This window comes from Anguilla anguilla, chromosome 3, assembly GCF_013347855.1.
Source record: "Anguilla anguilla isolate fAngAng1 chromosome 3, fAngAng1.pri, whole genome shotgun sequence".
Lineage (NCBI taxonomy): Eukaryota > Metazoa > Chordata > Actinopteri > Anguilliformes > Anguillidae > Anguilla > Anguilla anguilla.
In genome coordinates, this window is record NC_049203.1 from 59,095,344 (window position 1) to 59,112,937 (window position 17,594).

Genomic DNA, 17,594 nt, shown 5'->3' on the forward strand with positions numbered 1-17,594 from the left:
TAACAAAAGGTCAGCCAACTGCGCAACACTGCAGTCACAGGATTCGTAGAATCACAATAAATTTTTAATTGCAGTTTCCAGCAATAAACTGTGCATAGACAGTATATATCATTGTGTAAGTATAGAAATACAAATAGGAATTAAGCTTCATAGTATAAAGAAAGCATTGAAGTCATTAAAGCATTAAAGTTGTCATGTGTTTTTTTCTTTTTAAAGTAGTGTCGGTATGAACTTGCCTTGTCATCGTGCCTTCTTCCAGAAGCGAGTTCAAGCTCGGTCCTGGAGTCTCGGGGATGTCTGTTTCTGTTCCAACCTCCATTGCTATGGGATTATGGTTGTCATCCTCTCATTTTTAACTCATATTTTAGATTGACGAGATCTATAATGGTAAGTGTACTCTTAATTATCAAATAAATAAAAAATAATTCCTCAACAATTTACAAATGAAACGTCCCGTCCATTTGATCAATTACGGTTGTTCTTTGAACTTGTTTTAAGATGGTGGAGAACTGGCACATTTGCTTTGCCTTTGAATTCTTTTTCCATAAGCGGCTGAATGTCACGGAAAAGCTCCTCACGTTCCCATCAAACAGAGCCCCAGCGATTTCACAAAGAATACGCCTCGACCATTTGGAGGAGCATGGGGGGGTGACAGCTGTCATTACAAAGGCATTTAACAGGACAATAAAGCTCTCAGCTTGCAGACTACACCACTTGAAACAAACACACTTGCCGACAGCCCTGACAAACTGTACCGCAACAGTTGGCAAACCAACCCCACCCCCGGCGTCCCACGCAGTGACCCTCATAAATACTCATTTGTACAAACACACATTACTGCGTGATACGAGTTAGCAGATCAACTCCCTCTTCTACTGATCTTACGGCCAACCCAAACTCAGCATAAGAGTAACATGCTGCAAGGGTAAGTCGCATATAAAGAACGCTGAACAAATCGCGGCACGTACACTGCAATTTGCACAGCGTGTGTGGAGTAACAAATGATGCATGTCGGTCATTTTGTCATCATCCATGGTTTCGAAAGAGGTACGTCGTCCTTGGGGACGATGAAATTGCCCTACTTCGTTTCAGAGTGCAAAGGTCAAGAGGTTCATATTGCCAATTTTTTTCTTTTTAGAACAACAAGGTGCCTGTGGTCACTTTCCCATGGGGGCCTCGCCAAGAGGAGGAGATGAGATTCACCCCCCCTGCCCCGCCCCACCCTACCGCACCACGTGCACTCTCAAACACACACTCACCGTCTCCCACAAAAACTCAGGGGCATGACGTCACAATGTCAAACAAATACTTTTATTGCAATTTGGCGGTGATTTAAACCACACAGGGTACCTCCATGAGAAAGAGTGGAGATTTTACTTACAAGTGAACGCAGCGCACCAGTGAAATTGTAAAAGAGGACCAAACAGAAAAGGAGAGACCAGATAAGGCAGCAACAAAGAACAAGGCAGAGGTAACGGAGCAAAATGAAGAAGAGAAATTTAACAGAAATGAGAAATGGCCGAAGGAATTGACACAAGGGAGGTGTACAGCTAAGCACCAACCAGGGAAAGCGGTGGAAAAATGAGACGGAATGAGAGAAGACGAAAATAACGAGGCAGCGATGGAGAAGGGATTGAGACGACATCCTAGTCGTGGTACATTTTCAGAATGCAGCTCTTGATGACGCCCATATACCTGTCCCAAACCGCCTGGTGCCTGGGAGGGGAGAGAGAGAAAAAGAAAGGGGTAGAACAATTCATACTTCAATCATGAAAATCATCTTATGCTATATTAATGTTTGGTTTAATGAGTAGTAGATATGATTCAGTTTAACCATGAGATATCTTTTGTTATGTGTGTAGGTGTGCAGAGCTGTGCAAACAGTAAACCACATACCAACTGTATAACTGTATAAATACTGGGTCAACTGTATAAATAAAACCCAAGATGAGAAACCAGATATTTACACGTCATTAGAACACTGTGCTGCACAGCGACATCTTCTGGTAGAAGTGAGAAAGCACATCATGACATGCACTAAAAGGGAAAAAAAAAGCCTGATTGGTAGTCAGGGCTAGCTCAAAGTAGGGTGTGCTGTCAAGCACTGATCCAAGACCAGAAAGCTCAATACTTTGTATAAACTGATCATTTTGTTCTAAAAAGTCTGGATAAGAACAGGGTCCACGCGTTACAAGATGAACAGATACTGGGACGCAGTAATGAAGTAGCACGCTTACTTGAAGGCGTCGAGTATGTGCGCGGAATTGGTATAGTGGGTGAGGAAGAGCTTCACGTCCGCAGCTGTCCATTTGTCAGACCGACAGGGCTCAATAAACTGAGAGAGAAAACAGACGGTCACTGCAAATCTCAAGTGGCTAGGACGGAGGCATGTTCACCAGCTTAGAGGAAAACTACATTAACTATAAATACACACGGGCATAACAAATGTGCATGTGCACGAATCCCATGCAAAATAAAACCAAAAAATAAGCACCTTCTCCACGAGGTCAATGAAGAAATCTCGGACATCTTTTGCATTCAAAAGTTTGGCAGCAATGTTAACTAGGCCTCGGGAAAGGTTCTGCAAGGGAGGATAAGAACAAGGAAACATTATACACAGGGATTTTTTTTTTCTCCTGATACACAGAAAAAACAACAGAGAAACTCCACAAATAAAAGAATTCAAAACAGAATCCTATCTGAACAAACTATAACCTGTGCGCTTTCCAAAATTCTAAATCGGCAACGAGGCCCCCATTCGTTCCCACATAGGCGCATTTACATAAGTCGCTATGAATGTCCCTGTTGTTCCAATATGCACCGGCCTGTGCTAAGCTATCGGGCTACGTTGCCACGGCGATTATGAATATGAACACGTGGATTATCAGAAATGGAGAGCAGACACACCTCTCTTTAAGAGCAAAAATACTGGCAAGGATTGGGTGGGGGTGGAGCAGCACGGTCACTGAAGATCTCATAACTGCCTTAAGTGAGCAAGCATGTATCACAGGAAGCCTGTGACCAGGGTCTGTTCGTCTGAAAGCTATATATTTCATTTCATTTATTTAATTTATTCATCAGGGTCGCCATTTCAATAATGGCATTGTGGAAACAACAACACTTACCTACTATAACAAACAAAAAACCCTGGTAAAATATTTAGGTACTAAACAGTGTCTACTTAAAGGTAAAAATCCAGGTTTTAAATGAAAAGCATGACCATGTCAAAAGTACACAGTCTATGCTTTACAGTGAGAGACAGTGTGTGGGTGTTGAAATTAGACAGCAGCTGCACTATTCAACGGGGAAGTGGACTCTCACATTGGTTTGTACATAACCTAAATCCCAGATTAATGCCAGATGCTGCAGTTGCATATTTCACCAAATCTGTTTTCAATGTTTGTTACCAATGGGGACTTGTTGTGTAGTAAAGTATCTTCTGGCTTCAACTGAAGGAATCAGCCCTGGACCGTAGTCTTTTACTCATTGGCTGACTCACAATTAGTCAGTTATTTCTCAATAAAAGAATTTAATAAACAGGAAACTAAAATGTCAGCTTAGTACTAGGAGCCTATAAAAATAATGCCTGTTCATTCTAGTACATAAACAATATAACCAAAATTATCTGGAAACCCCATGGTCTGAGGCTGTTTTTCCTTGTTCGTGGCTAGGCTCCTTAGGTCCAGTGAAGGCAAATGTTAATGCTACAGCATACAGTCATTCTAGATGAACAGTTTGGGGAAGGCCCATTCCTTTTTCAGCATGACAATGCTCTGTGCCCAGGGGCAAGGTCCATATAGAAATGTTTTTTTTTTCCAGAACGGTGTGGAAGAACTTGATTGGCCTGCGCAGAGCCATGACCTGAACCACATCCAACACTTTGGGATCAATTGGAAAGCCAACTGTGAGCCAGGCCTAATCTCAAAAGCAGCGCCTGGCCTACCTAATGCTCTTCTGGCAGAACGGGAGCCTGCAGCAATGCTCCAACATCTAGTCTAAAGCCTGCCCAGAGTGGCAGTTGTTATAGCAGTAATTTTTTGGACCAACTCCATATTAATGCACATATTTTTGGATGAGATGTTAGATGTCAGGTGTCCACATACATTGGCCATGCAGTGTATGAAAAAAGCATACCCGATAACTATTTTGCACAACCCTGGGAATGGCCAATGCTAGGGTACTAGCTACTAGATGTGTCACTAGTCTGGAAACTACTCTCTCTAGAGCAGTTGGAAAGCTAAGTTACAGTCTTGAGACTGGTTCTGGAACAAATCCAGCAATTTGACTGGTGCTACTAAATTTGAGCCAGAAATGACCACTGCTGAGTCGGCTAATCATACTTTCTGCTTGCTGCGGCTTCTGCTAAACGCAGCAAAAGAGCAGGACGATTTTTCCATGCCCCCAAACAAACTCAGATGTGAATGTGGGATTTCACAACCAATTTCCTGCATTGCATCGAACCCTCCCCCTCCTACTCCCTGATCAGTGGTGACATCTGCGGTGATTATGTACAAGACATATGCCTCATTACAACCTCCCCCTAAATATGGTTTTGGAGGAGTAACCATACCCCCCTCCACGCAGTAAAAAAAATAAAAAATCTCATTATATACCAGTGTGTGGGAGTTACCCCAGCCACCCGCTCAAAATTTACAACGGGCCGCTAATGTGCATGTTAATGTTAATGCACCTAACGCCTCCTCATATTTCTCCTTTCTCCCATCCCCCGGCCCGGTCTGCCGTGTCCTCCTGTTGGCCAGTATTGATTTTCCCCCTACACTTGGCATACGGAGAAGTAGATGCACAGTGTGCTGATTTCAGAACATCTATTTCCAAGTCTACTGTTCAAAGGTGCGCAGCTTGTGATATCCCTTATTTGCAAGCCTGGCGAAAACTTCACTTCAGGTTTGTCTTCCAGCAAAATATGAGCAAAGTCTGATGTACACTACATGGCCAAAAGTACTGTATGAGGACACCTGACATCCAACATCTCATCCACAATTATGGGCATTAATATGGACTTAGTCCACCCTTTGTTGCTATAACAACATCTACTCTTCTGGGAAAGCTTTATACTAGATGTTGGAGCTTTGCTGCAGGGATTTGCATCCATTCAGCCAGAAGAGCATTAGTGTGGTCGAGCACTGACTGGCCCATCAGGCCTGGCTCACAGTTGCCTTTCCAGCTGATCCCAAACGTGTCGGATGAGGCTGAGGTGTGGGCCAGTCAAGTTCTTCCGCATCATTCTCAACGAAACCATTTCTATATGGACCTTGCTATGTGCTCAGGGGCATTGTCATGCTGAAACAGGAAAGAGCCTTCCCCAAACTGATTGGTTAGCACAGAATCATCTAGAATGTGATTGTATGCTTTATGCTGTGGCATTAACATTTGCCTTCACTGGAACTAAGGGGCCTTGCCCAAACCATGAAAAACAGCCACAGACGAGGGGTGTCCAGATAATTTTGGACATATAGTGCACCAAGCCTGAATACAACATGCAGCTTGTCCTGGCCACACAATTTGACACAGCTGCTGATTAAGATGTATGAAGTCCTCGTTCACAATTTTGTTTTGTATTGAATCTACACTAAATAATTCATTTCACTTAAGTGGTTAATACCAATGCGTCTCTTCCCTTTTCACGAGAGAGAACATTAGCTCACGAGCTAGGTGCTCTTTCAGACACGTTTTGCTGGCTTGTTTGCCAGCTGCATCATCATGTTTGGTTGTCAATATGTTAAATGTTAGGTTTTCTGACAAGTAGTTACAGTTAGCGGTGAACCTCATTTGAATCGCTATCACCATTTGGAGCCCCGCCTACACAAGGTAATGATTTTTCATTGTATTTGTGACTGGAGAAAAGCACATTTCCTGTAGTAGAAGTAGAAGAGACCTACATTTCAGCATAGTTATTTCACATCAGTGTAAATTCAGGCTCAGAATCCCAAGTGGGGTCAACTATGAGCAGCAAAGGTGTACAGTAAAGCTTGCTTTAGAGTTGTGAAACTTTGAACTGTGAATCCACCATTTCTCACCTTGAAGTTGGTCTCCATCTCATTGAATACTTTCGTCTTCCCCCTAAGAGCCGTACACACGAGACTGGAGGAGGGAAAGGAAAGAGGGACATGAAATACGCCAGGGATCTCACTCAGCAATGCAAATATGCACACACGTTCACACCCGTCGTTCTGCCTTCAAACGCATGCAAAAACCTGCAAGTGCACACATGCATTCACGCAGACACACGCATGCACACATGCACACACACATGCATTCACAGACACGCATGCACACATGCACACACACACGCATTCACGCAGACACACGCATGCACACGCACACACACATGCATTCACGCAGACACACGCATGCACACACGCACACACACATGCATTCACGCAGACACACGCATGCACACACACATGCACACACACTCATGCTCACACAAACATACACACACACTCTGTTACCCACTCTCTCTGATTCCCTTATGTGAACCATTTTATGAAGCTCTTCAAGTCTCTTAGGCAGTGCCCATTGCCCATCCTGTCACACACACCTCTTGTGCTGATCCAACATGTCCTTATCAGTGATTAAAATCTTCAGATCTTTCAGGTCCTGCAGAAACTCTTTATCTAGATCCACATCCATGTCCTCCACCATGTTATCTGTGGGAGAGACAGAGAGCGCAGTCATGCTTATGCATTATTACGCAAGAATTAAAAAAGGAATTTTACGTCCCCCAATCTCTCATCACTCATTGACATTTTTATGACTGTTACAATGTGTTATTGCGAGTTAGTCTTGCGCCGTGCTGTGATTCATTTCCCTGCGTTCGACTTCTCTGGCCGGAGACCAACCGAAGTCGCGCTGTCGGCGCAGGCTGCGTGTCACGACGCCCGTCTCTCTCTCTCTCTCACCCACGGCCCCCACGGTCCAGTAGTTGATGAGCTGGCAGGCGCAGAAGGCAAAGTCCTGGAAGGAGAGATACTGCAGCTTCCTCTTTCCTGTCTCGAAGCGGTTGTTCACAAAGAAGACAATGGCCGCATAGTCCCTGCAGCGACAAACAGGGAGACGGAGGGAGTGACTGATGCCCCAGGAAAGACGGACAAAGAGAAGGAAATATGTGCTGGCCAATATGTGCGCTGACTGTCCCCTTCCCAGCATGCAGCGGTGCTGTATACTTTTAAAAGTGATCCTCAGAGAACAATCCTCAAGGTGACAGCCCCTACAGATCTGCCGTACAAATACTAGGAATGTCCACACAAATACTTCCCATGGGTTTTTTTTTTTTTTTTATCGCTGGCTCACTCTACATACGTTTATATTATTCAGGCAGGACCTGAAATGTATTACATAAACATATGGTCAATTCAATCTGATATGCATCATTGCCTGATATTCATAAGGGCAGCATTTTCCATGGGCTTGATTAAATCCAGATATTCTGCTCATCATATCACAGAATATGTGAGTAAACCAGATGCACATTGTCACTAATGTTACTGGCAGAAATATCTCACCTGGCCAGCCTATCAGACAGCAGGAAGTGCTGCTGAATGTTCTCCACAAGACAGCCCTTCAGCTCTTCCACCACTTTAAACACACGCTTGAAGTTATCGAACTGTAAACAATAACCCCACACAACAGAATAAGCAGTCAGGAACAAGCTTCTTTGTCACCACTAATGATGGGTAACATGGCAATCGAGTCATTTTTTCCAGGTCCTTATGTTCGTGCATAATCTGACTGCAGACACAGAGAACATCTCTCTCTCTTGTACTCCACACTGCTGTCTACATCTCCTACTCCTTACCATGTATATCTAGGCTGACTTTGATCCTTTTTATTTATACATATAGCTTGATATTCACTGGCGCAAATCAGGTTAAGCACCCTGCAGTACAAACAGCAATATACCTGCTATGACAAATCTCTATCCTTTGAGTTACAAGACAAGCTCCATAACCACTGCGCTACACTGTCACCCAGTTATTCTCCTGCATTCCCTTTTGGTAGAGGAAGTGACAGTGGTCCTTCAGGTTCCTTTAGCGGTTGTGAGGACCCTGGAACACTGAAGATATTGGGACCGTTTAACCAGCGGTCCCAGGACGACTCCCCCTCCCACCTGGCGTCGGCAGCTCTTCAGCGCGATCGCCGTCTTTGTGCTGATATCATCCAGGTCTTTCTTCGTTCCCTTGGACAGTTTCTTCCCCAGGACTTCTCGCACGAAGGCACTGTCAAAAGCGTAGTACCTACGCAGGAAAACACCGATGTTTTAGTGTATATGGAACCATCGGGTACGACTCCGCAATCACGTCTGTATCTTCAGCACCACATAATTTCAGACTGTAGTGGCTAGGCTAATCTCTGAAGTCTACTTCGATGGCGAGATGACCATCTCTATTTGGGATCCACCTGAACATGGAGCTCAATCCAGGTTCACTCATTTACTGACTGACACGTTGAGATACACCACTGCTGAGACTGATTACGGACCGATAGCACATATTTGGCTAAGGAGTCCAACTGCTGGTGATGGTTTCTGTCATGAGCATGATAATGTCTTATTTACTATGCTGCCTCCAACTACTGACTGAGTGGCATTGGAGGTCCCAGTCTGGTCCCACCTGTCACACTTGGTACTACACCAGCATAGAGTTAAAAATTCAAAAGCGGAAGACAAAAGAAGACAGGTTCAAGTTGTAGCCAGTCAATATGCCTCACCCTGCACCACTCTTGGCCAGACAGGTATTGGTCATGTTGATAGTGATGCTCAGCTCAATAACACATGCAGCACAAAGACACAGACAGATAGGCAGGCAAGCATGCAGACAAACAGTGTGCCTCATGGCCACTGTCTGTCCCTGTATATGCAGAAAGATAGCCTGTCACAGATGGAAATTATGATTATGTGCAACGCCAAATGGAGTGCAACAGAGGCAGAACGATCGTGTGATCTCGACTGTGCGAGAGACGAACCGAAGCCCACACATTCTGCCACGCGGACGAACAGAGAGCAGGAGGTGTGAATACACACCTCTCAATGAGCATGGCCTGTCTGTGTGGAGGGATCTGGAACAGAAGCTGATTGGCCAGCTTGGCTGGGCTGTGGAGAAGACGCTCACACATCTGGAAGGTGCGGAACTGGTCCATGGTGTCACTGTGAAGCACCTCCGCACTGGCCTCCCACTCCTCCAGCACCCCTCCCTCCATCCGCACCCGCACCGCCTCATTCACTGAGGAAGGGAGAACAGAGGAGAGACGCAGGAGAACCCAGAGCTGTTAAGATAATTGTTTTGATCACTAATTATTCACAACCTTAATGAACATGGGCAAAAAAGGCTGTATAAAATAAACAATAAAGGTAATGAGCTATATTGCATGCACAAAAAAGGGGAAACTATTGTGTCTAACACTCAATATTACAGAGTTGCCTAAATTTGCCAGAAAAGGCCTCTGTTGAGGGCAATCACGCATATGGATTTTGATAAATGCCACTGGAACTTCAGCTGAAAATGGGTGTTACACTGTATGAAGAAACATACAAAGACCCCCCAAATATATTCACCAATCTCATAAATCACTACAGAAGATGTCTCTGTAGTGTTATCCTTGCAAAGTTAGGGTTCAGAAAGTACATAAAACAGTGGTGTGAATATTTGTGACCCATTTCTGGGAATAATTTATATAATTTGAGATAAGTGTTATTTTGGCATTTCAAATATATTATTAGTATGTTATGAGAGTAGGCTCAGTAGGCTACTTATATTGTTTTATTGTACTCTGTTTTGTTAACCTTTATCAAAGGTGTAAATTATTTTGGAGGGAAGAGTATATTGCTTATTTTACATGTATGTTACGTATGTTTGGCAACTATATGACTGCCTTGTGTAAACATGTTGCTTATAGACAATTCACCTATATCAATTAAATTGGTTTTGAATGCGCCAATACCTGTATAACCGTCGAGCCACAACTGGTAGACTTCCTCGTCCATGATGGTGGTGTTTCCCACAAACACATCGAGTTCCACAGACATCTTTGAAAAAGTTAATATTTTTAAGTGACATGCCAGCGCAAACAAACTGGCTTACCTTAGGATATGAGTGATTGTCAAAATATCCAGATAACACGTTTATTCCCACTTAGGGATGGACTGCAACACGGTTTACTCGTGCTCACTTTATTGTTACAAACTTACACGTTTCGACGTATTGCCTTGAAATATTTCATATTGTTTCAGTTTCGTTATGCTCATTCCTTTTTCAGGGATAACACTACCAAGCAAGGACTTTAAAATCACCTAACGTTAGCTAGCTAGCTATAATGTGTACATTAGCTACCTCTCCAGTACAGCACACTAGATAACAACACTGACTTCACTTACCTTATTCCCCTTTGAGAGGTCGTTAAAGTGTGTTAAATTACGAGGGGTGCTACCTACCTACCTATGCAAGCTCAGTCCAGTAAGTAAATACTAATTAGGCCATACAATCACTTTATAAGACAGAATTGACGGCATATTCCATAAAGCCTTCAGTGAAGGCTAGCTCACAAGCTAACATTCTACATTCGCTTTAGCTTAGCAGCTATTATTCCTAGCTGGTCAGTTATTACTAATGTTGTTAGCTAGTATACGTGAACAGCCGGCTATAAATTAGCTAACTGTTAACTGAAGCGAGGAAAAGCTGTTTTGTATTCATTAAAAAAACATACAATTGGCTATCTAGCTAAGAAGTACAAACTGATACTTAGGCAAGCCGTCGCTGTCAAGAACACGCACGGCCCATCTGTTTGGGTTTTTTTGAAACAGAAAATTACACACTGATCACTTCCGGTTATGAAGGCGTTTTTAGTGATACATTAGACGAGTTGCAGCTGACGTCACAATGCAGAAAAGGTCTGCTTCCTATATGTGGGTTGCAAGATGTAAATAAGGCATCGCGTTGGGCAGGGTACATAGTGTACATTTCATATTGTAATAATGGCTAGTTTGATATAAATAATTATATGCAGGTGAATGGTATATGGAATTAATGAAGGTTACAACTGGTCGATTATATCTACCTCCCTTACAAATCACACATCTCATATTATTAACAGTAGCAATGTATGCACATCACTTTGCAATTTTCTCAGCTAGTCTTAGATACTATGTCAGCCCTTTCTCAGCAAGACTCTGTTAAAGTTAGAAATTTGGCACAAAATGATGTGAGTGTTGAGGTATCACGTTTTTTATGCCTTACACGTGGGTCTTATAACATGAGTATATTATCTGTATAAAATACCAAAACTGGAATATATTTAGAGCTGTCCTGAGGTGAATGCTGAGGAGATTTTAATGCATCTCTAAATACACTATTTAAAAGTGCATCTGTAAGAAATTGCAATTATAAAGCTTAATAATTTTATCCGTCATTTAACAAAGGCTTGGTGTGTGGGGGCAGGGGGTTGGAGGTCGGGGTGGGAGGGGGGGAGGGAGTAGCTTCAGGACGAGGCCCCCCTTTCCCAGCTGAAGGAAGTGTGTCATGTCTTCCACTTTTTGCTGTTTACACTGTCCCACTTCCTCTGTCAACTCAGTGTTTGCTGTGTGTATAGTTGCTCACTGTACCTCTGGCTTCAGATTCTGTCCTGATCTTGACAAGGTTCTCTCAAGAAAAAAAATTCAGAATATGCTGTGATTGACTTTTAATTATGAATAAGACTGAATTACTATCTATTGCTTATTGAAGCTTATTGCTTATTGTTGTAGTTTATAGTATAGTTTAAAATGAGCTTTGACAATGGATTTGTCTGCAACTATATAAAAATGTACAGGTATACACTTTCCACTTTGCCTCAATAGATTAAGCTGCATAAATCCTCCCAAATCCCTCTCTTCACCCAACCCCCTTCTCATTTCACTGTCTCATTCTGTCTTTCAAAATACAAAAGGGAAAAATGGCATCGTCAACTTTCTTTTTGTTCAGTGCCTCTTTCCATGTTTCTAATTCTCCCTACTACCCCGCTATCCCCCCCCCTTTCATCTAATTCCACAGTGCCCTATTTACACCATCAAACATATCCAAACAGCTCAGAACTCAATTTTTGTCAATCTCTTTTCCCTACACATGCCCCACAACTCTTCCCTTTATATACACGCACTTCAAACATACATACTCACTCTCTCTCTCACTCACTTCATTCTCTCTCTCTTTTTCTCTCTCTCTCTCTCTCGCTGGTTAACACCCTTCATTGTTCTGTTCTTACTGGGACAATACAGTTGGAATCATGGGCGGAAGGATGTGGTCAAACACCACGGCTCAAACAGGAGAATAGCCTATTGTCACACTTTCCGTTTGTGTGTGTGTGTGTGTGTGTGTGTGTGCGTGCGTGTGTGTGGGTGTGTATGTGTGTTATCTAAATGCTAATGTAAAGTTAATGAGGAAAAAAAATTCCTCCAAAGGTCATGTAGGGATGTGTGACACAACTACATAACAATATTTAAGGCATAAATATATGTTGAGCAGAAACATGTACATATATTTCTGAAAAACAGACATCATTGTTTCATGTATGTGTTTCTATATTTTATATGGTTTATAATTTCGAGAGAAAATTGTTTTTTTGGGGCATAATTGTGATCTCTCTTTGAATTTCATCTGACCTGAACACATTGTAAACGCGCATGTGACTATGACAATATGATGTCATTTTTTTCCCCATGTGGTACAATACGGATTCTTGCCGTAAAGGAAGACCACAACGGGGTAAAAAGAGGGAGGGGGAGGGAGAGTGAGCAAGAGAAAGAGGAGGACATTACTGATGCCGCTTCTACCGCTAACAACACGGGCGGAAATTCAGCTATACTCAAATAATCATATTTTAACTACATGTTTTAAGTAGTTAATAGCGACATTTTGGAAGAGCGCGAGAGGCTTGCGGGATATTATTGTTTTCCTCCAGGATTGCCTGCATTTCAGAGGAAAAGAGAGGGGGCATTCTGATCCGATTCTGCCTGTCCTACATTTTTCTATTTATTTATTTAATTAATTTATGTACAGTAGAATAGCGACGACTATTTCTGTTCCTCGTGTTTTAATGTTCTCTGAAGAGGCTGTTTTCCATACATCATCAAATGTAACAAAAGGATATTTTTCAGAAATTACGGAATGAGGAGTGGGACCAAGGCTCAGAGAGAGAGACGCATCCGCCAGAAGTGAGTGCGAAGCGGACATTGTTATCGCTGAGGAAAGGGAAATGGCTTTGCAATGATTTCTTGCTTTTCTTATACCAACACATTTTTATTTAATTAGACTGTGCGGATGCATAGGCTACTCGACCTCGTAGCGCATCTCTGCCACAGAGGGGCATCCTGTTCTTAGGCACATTTTTCACCCGTGAATACACCATCACTCGAAAAGGAACGAACACATGCCTCGGATTTACTTCGCGTCACCCTTCACGATAACAAGACATAGATGTCACATCATCATCACCACTGTGTCCAAGGTTTGTTAAGATAGACAAACAAACGCGTAGGAAAGTATCAACTGTCGCTTGATAAACCAACATATAGCCTAACAGTGCCGCCCCTACCCGTACCGGAGAGAGAAGTCAGTAGGCTAGAGTTGTTATAGCCTACTTTGCTACAGGCCTTGGGGAACGACTGGGCAGCGAGGGAGATGCTCAGAGAGAAGATTTAAAATATACACTTTGGAACAGTGTGGGGCATGTGAGTTGGAATAGGAATTGTTTAAGATATCACTTGCATGTCAGATGAGATAGCACCGCTGAGTGAGTTTTCACTGGGTGAAATTAAACACCGAAGAACAAACATAGATAACCTAATGTATTTTAAATTATTGAAATTATCATATTCCGTGCGGGTTTAGCGTATGCTTGCAACTTTTTTTTTTTTACAAAAGGGAAAGATTTAGACACAAGATTAACAAATCGTAATTTTTGGCTCTATACACATCTATGGCATACGAAAAACAAAAATAGAAAAAAACGTAGGCCTGTCTTCTGCCGCACAGCTGGTAACTCGCATAGCCATTTAAGTGTACTGCTGAACAGTTGATAGCAGTCCCTCAGTAGTACTCATAGGGGCCTCCTGATTAATAAATAACCCACCATAACGAAATGGGAAGTGACAGTGAGATTTACAACCAGGAGCTGTCTAAGATGTCCGATGAGGACTTGCTTGCATGCACCAAGGAGGAGCTGGTGGGTCGACTTCGTAAAGAGGAGTCCGACAAGATATCGGCCCTAATTCAGCGAGGCCGTCTAATCAAAGAGGTCAACAAACAATTACAGGGACATCTGCTTGAAATCCGGGAGCTGAAAGTCATTAATCAGCGACTTCAGGAAGAAAACCAAGAACTGCGCGACTTGTGTTGTTTTCTGGACGACGACCGACTCAAAGTTAAAAAGTTGGCTCGGGAATGGCAGCTCTTCGGCCACCACGCTGCCAAAGTGATGCGCGAAGACCTGGGTGGTTACCTGAAGAAGTTGGCTGACTTGGAGAGGCTGCAGGACGGGTTGGTGAAGGAGAATTTGGACCTGAAGGAGCTTTGCTTGGTGCTAGAAGAGGAATGCGTAAGCAGAAGCGACTCCAGCCCCGGCGGATCGACGGAGCTGAGCTTGCCGTGCATGGTGGTTCGCGACTTGGGCGATGGCAGTTCTAGCACTGGGAGTGTCGGTAGTCCGGACCAACTCCACCTGGTTTGCTCGCCTGATGATTGAAGCGCGGCAGCATTGCCGTCCCATACTCCGGGTCAATAAGAGAAGCAGCAACTGAGAAAGATGGTTTAATACCAACATTCTCAGACGGAAAATCGTTTACAATGATGATAACTTGAGAACACGACTTGGAATGAATGTCCCGTAAACTATGGGAAGTGGGACATGTGTTTTGTTAGCACGTCTGGACTTATGCAAAAGAATTAAACTCGAAATGTTTGCAATTATAAGCCATTACTGTCTTCTCAGACATGAGCCTATATAGTACAAAGTGAATGGATTGTGATATGACTGGGGAAGCAGATACAAATAATGGGGTTTTAGGGGTTGGTTAAGCCCTCCATTTTAAGATAATTATAATGTGAATGATGAATTATGACTTATTTTATTTAAATTTTTTTTTTATTTGTCTATTTGTTTTTTTTGTTGTTGTTTTTTGGGGGGTGGGGGGATGGGTAACCTTTGAAATCGGCTTGCATAAGGAAGTGTGCAAAAATTGGGGGGGTGTGTGTGTGTTTGTGTGTATTGGGGAGGAGGGGGGGGGGGTTCAAACTGATATGTGAGTACAAAAATAACTAATAACCCAAATGAAATTGAACTGGAATAGGTTTGTGCACTGGACTGACTACTTCACCTTATGCTGACATGTAGTCGACCAGGCTAAACTGAGTTCAGCTGAATCAGTTCTTTTGAAGCCTGTCAGAATCGTGGCAGCCCAAAGGGCCTGACCATGTATGAGCACGGACATTATATGGCTTTGGTGCGTGCCCTGGAAAGTCATGACATCTCACACAAAGATGGTGAAAAATAATATTTTCTCTGTGAATGACTCATTGAGTCTAATTAAGAGAGTGGAATGTTAAGTTGTTTCAGATCTGCTCTCTTTTGGTTGGTAATGGAATAGTTCCTATGATGTCCAAAATGGTTTTGCTAAAAAGAAAATGTTTTTCTGAAACAACATTGAATTATTCTTTGAATTTATAGACTGATCTAGAATGTACCATAGTAAACCAGACTGCACCATAGTAGACTGTCTTTTGCACTCGACTGGGTGACATGTAACAGTGACACACTGGTCTGTGTTGTACTGTGTATAATCACATTGCACTAAATTGGACAGTTCAAAGACCTGCACACCTTGACCCTACTGAATTATCATATACTGTGCTGTATGCAGATCTATACTGCACATAACTGCACTATATCAAGCTTTGTTGTCCTCAACTGGAATTGAAAGACTGGTTTGTATAGTACACTGGATTTATTCACTCGGGCCCATCCATGGTGTTTAATTTAATGAGAGCTCATTTGGTATTACAAAGAAATGTTTTAAGTACAGTATTTACATGTTACTATTATTATAATTATATTATTAATGATATTAACTTCATTGTAGTTATTTCTATATCACCATTTTACTCATTTGCCATTTAAAATATAATGCTTTTGCTTTGTGTTTATTTTGTTTGACTGTTGGCTTATTATTATCATCATCATCATCACCATCATCAGTATTGCTTTAAATGATTATGATTTGTGTTTTCAATATATGAATTGTGCTCCCTGATTGGCTGCTGTTGGCTGTGTTGCTGGCTGTGATTGGTGGGCTGTGCTGTTAGTGAATGGGAGAGCTTTAAATACACTGAGACACACAACCTTGTCTTGGACTCCTTTGTTGTCATTGAATGCACACTAAACAGTCATTCTGATTTTGGTATGTCTCTCAGATTTCTCAGATTGTGTTATTTATCCTTATAGCAGGTTCGACCAGGAAGTGTTGTCCCCTTGTACTCTGGAACTTTATTACTAAAACCTGTGGACAGAATTATCCCACCCCTCTGTGGCCAATAGAAGTACCTTTTGTACAGAACTTCAGTTTGACAGTTTGGCAAAATATCACACTGGACAGTAATACTCATGTACTCAGATTAGCATTAATGCTTTAATAAAGGCACACACTTACTCTCTCTTACACAAATGCACTTTCTCTGCCTCTCACATGCACTCCATGTTAATGCAAGTCTTGTGCAACAAAGTCACTCCCTTTAATTGAGAGGGAGGGAGAGAGCAACAGAGAACCCTGTGTGTTGGGGTCACAGGGTCCTTTAACCCATTCACCTCTTCCTCACTATGTTCTTTTCTCTTTTCTCCTCTCTTGCTGCTCCTTTTTTTGCCCCTGAACCCCCCAGGTGTATCCACCTCTTGCCTCGGCCCCCTGTTGACAAGTTTCACCTTCTCCATGGTTTCTCCCAACCTCTGAATCTCTTTTTCCAACTGCTGTCTCTTTGCTTTTGCCTTCTACTAGTGTTTTTCACATATTTTCCTCCTTTTTGGGCAGACTAGCATAAATGACTTGCATTATATGATATTACCTCGTTAAATATTTGGATATGTACCATGGCAACAAGAGTAAATTACTGCTGCTCAAACCCGGGATGAAAATCTATGACCATCCTCGATCATCAGCCCTTTTTCCTCACTGCTCGTTTATGCAGCTGATCAGACTTCATCAGGTCTCTTCCCCATTGCCAGTCTCTCCTCCTGTCCATCCCCTTCCAGCACCAACCCACCCGAAGCCAGAGGGCAGTGTGTTCTAGTACAACATGGAGGAGGGTTTCCTCTGTTCCACAGATGCATCGGATCGGATATGAAGCATTAGTGCTCACTATTTGTGATTTGTGCTACTTTTGGAACTATGTGTAAAGAAAGAGAAACGGCGTTATGCGGTGTGTGTGCGTGCGTGCGTGTGTGTGTGTGTGTGTGCTCGCACGCACGCCTGTGTGTTTGTGTTTCTCTGTTAGTGGTGTGTTGCTATGTGTCTGTACTCAGGACATCCTAAAAGGAAACAGCAGACTGACTCCTCC

The 17,594-nt window shown here is 42.7% G+C and overlaps 2 protein-coding genes across 3 annotated transcripts; one reads left to right on the plus strand and one right to left on the minus strand.

The window, feature by feature from the left end:
- Positions 1-1,292: 1,292 nt before the first annotated feature.
- Positions 1,293-10,821, minus strand: fibpa (fibroblast growth factor (acidic) intracellular binding protein a). Of its 2 annotated transcripts, none has more exons than XM_035410496.1 (11): positions 10,394-10,821; positions 9,961-10,045; positions 9,044-9,242; positions 8,132-8,258; positions 7,527-7,627; positions 6,864-7,057; positions 6,563-6,671; positions 6,039-6,102; positions 2,495-2,581; positions 2,238-2,335; positions 1,293-1,716 (listed from the first exon to the last, which is right to left on the minus strand). In XM_035410496.1, the coding sequence occupies exons 2-11, from the start codon at positions 10,043-10,045 to the stop codon at positions 1,647-1,649; spliced, it is 1,134 nt and encodes a 377-aa protein (XP_035266387.1). In that variant the 5' UTR covers positions 10,394-10,821; the 3' UTR covers positions 1,293-1,646. The 2 variants fall into 2 exon arrangements, with proteins under 2 accessions (XP_035266387.1, XP_035266388.1); XM_035410497.1 differs by having other exon boundaries at positions 6,924-7,057; positions 10,394-10,820.
- A 1,918-nt stretch (positions 10,822-12,739) lies between these two features.
- Positions 12,740-16,390, plus strand: ccdc85b (coiled-coil domain containing 85B). Its single transcript, XM_035411867.1, has one exon. The coding sequence runs from the start codon at positions 14,131-14,133 to the stop codon at positions 14,731-14,733; it is 603 nt and encodes a 200-aa protein (XP_035267758.1). The 5' UTR covers positions 12,740-14,130; the 3' UTR covers positions 14,734-16,390.
- Positions 16,391-17,594: the final 1,204 nt, after the last annotated feature.

Coding starts and splice junctions, on each gene's coding strand:
- fibpa (XM_035410496.1), bottom strand. CDS start 10,045: ATGTCTGTGGAACTCGATGTGTTTGTGGGAAACACCACCATCATGGAC. Junction 6,103..6,562: donor ATGTTGGATCAGCACAAGAG/GTGTGTGTGACA, acceptor TCCCTCCTCCAG/TCTCGTGTGTACGGCTCTTA. Junction 2,582..6,038: donor AGATGGAGACCAACTTCAAG/GTGAGAAATGGT, acceptor CCTCCCTTGCAG/AACCTTTCCCGAGGCCTAGT.
- ccdc85b (XM_035411867.1), top strand. CDS start 14,131: ATGGGAAGTGACAGTGAGATTTACAACCAGGAGCTGTCTAAGATGTCC.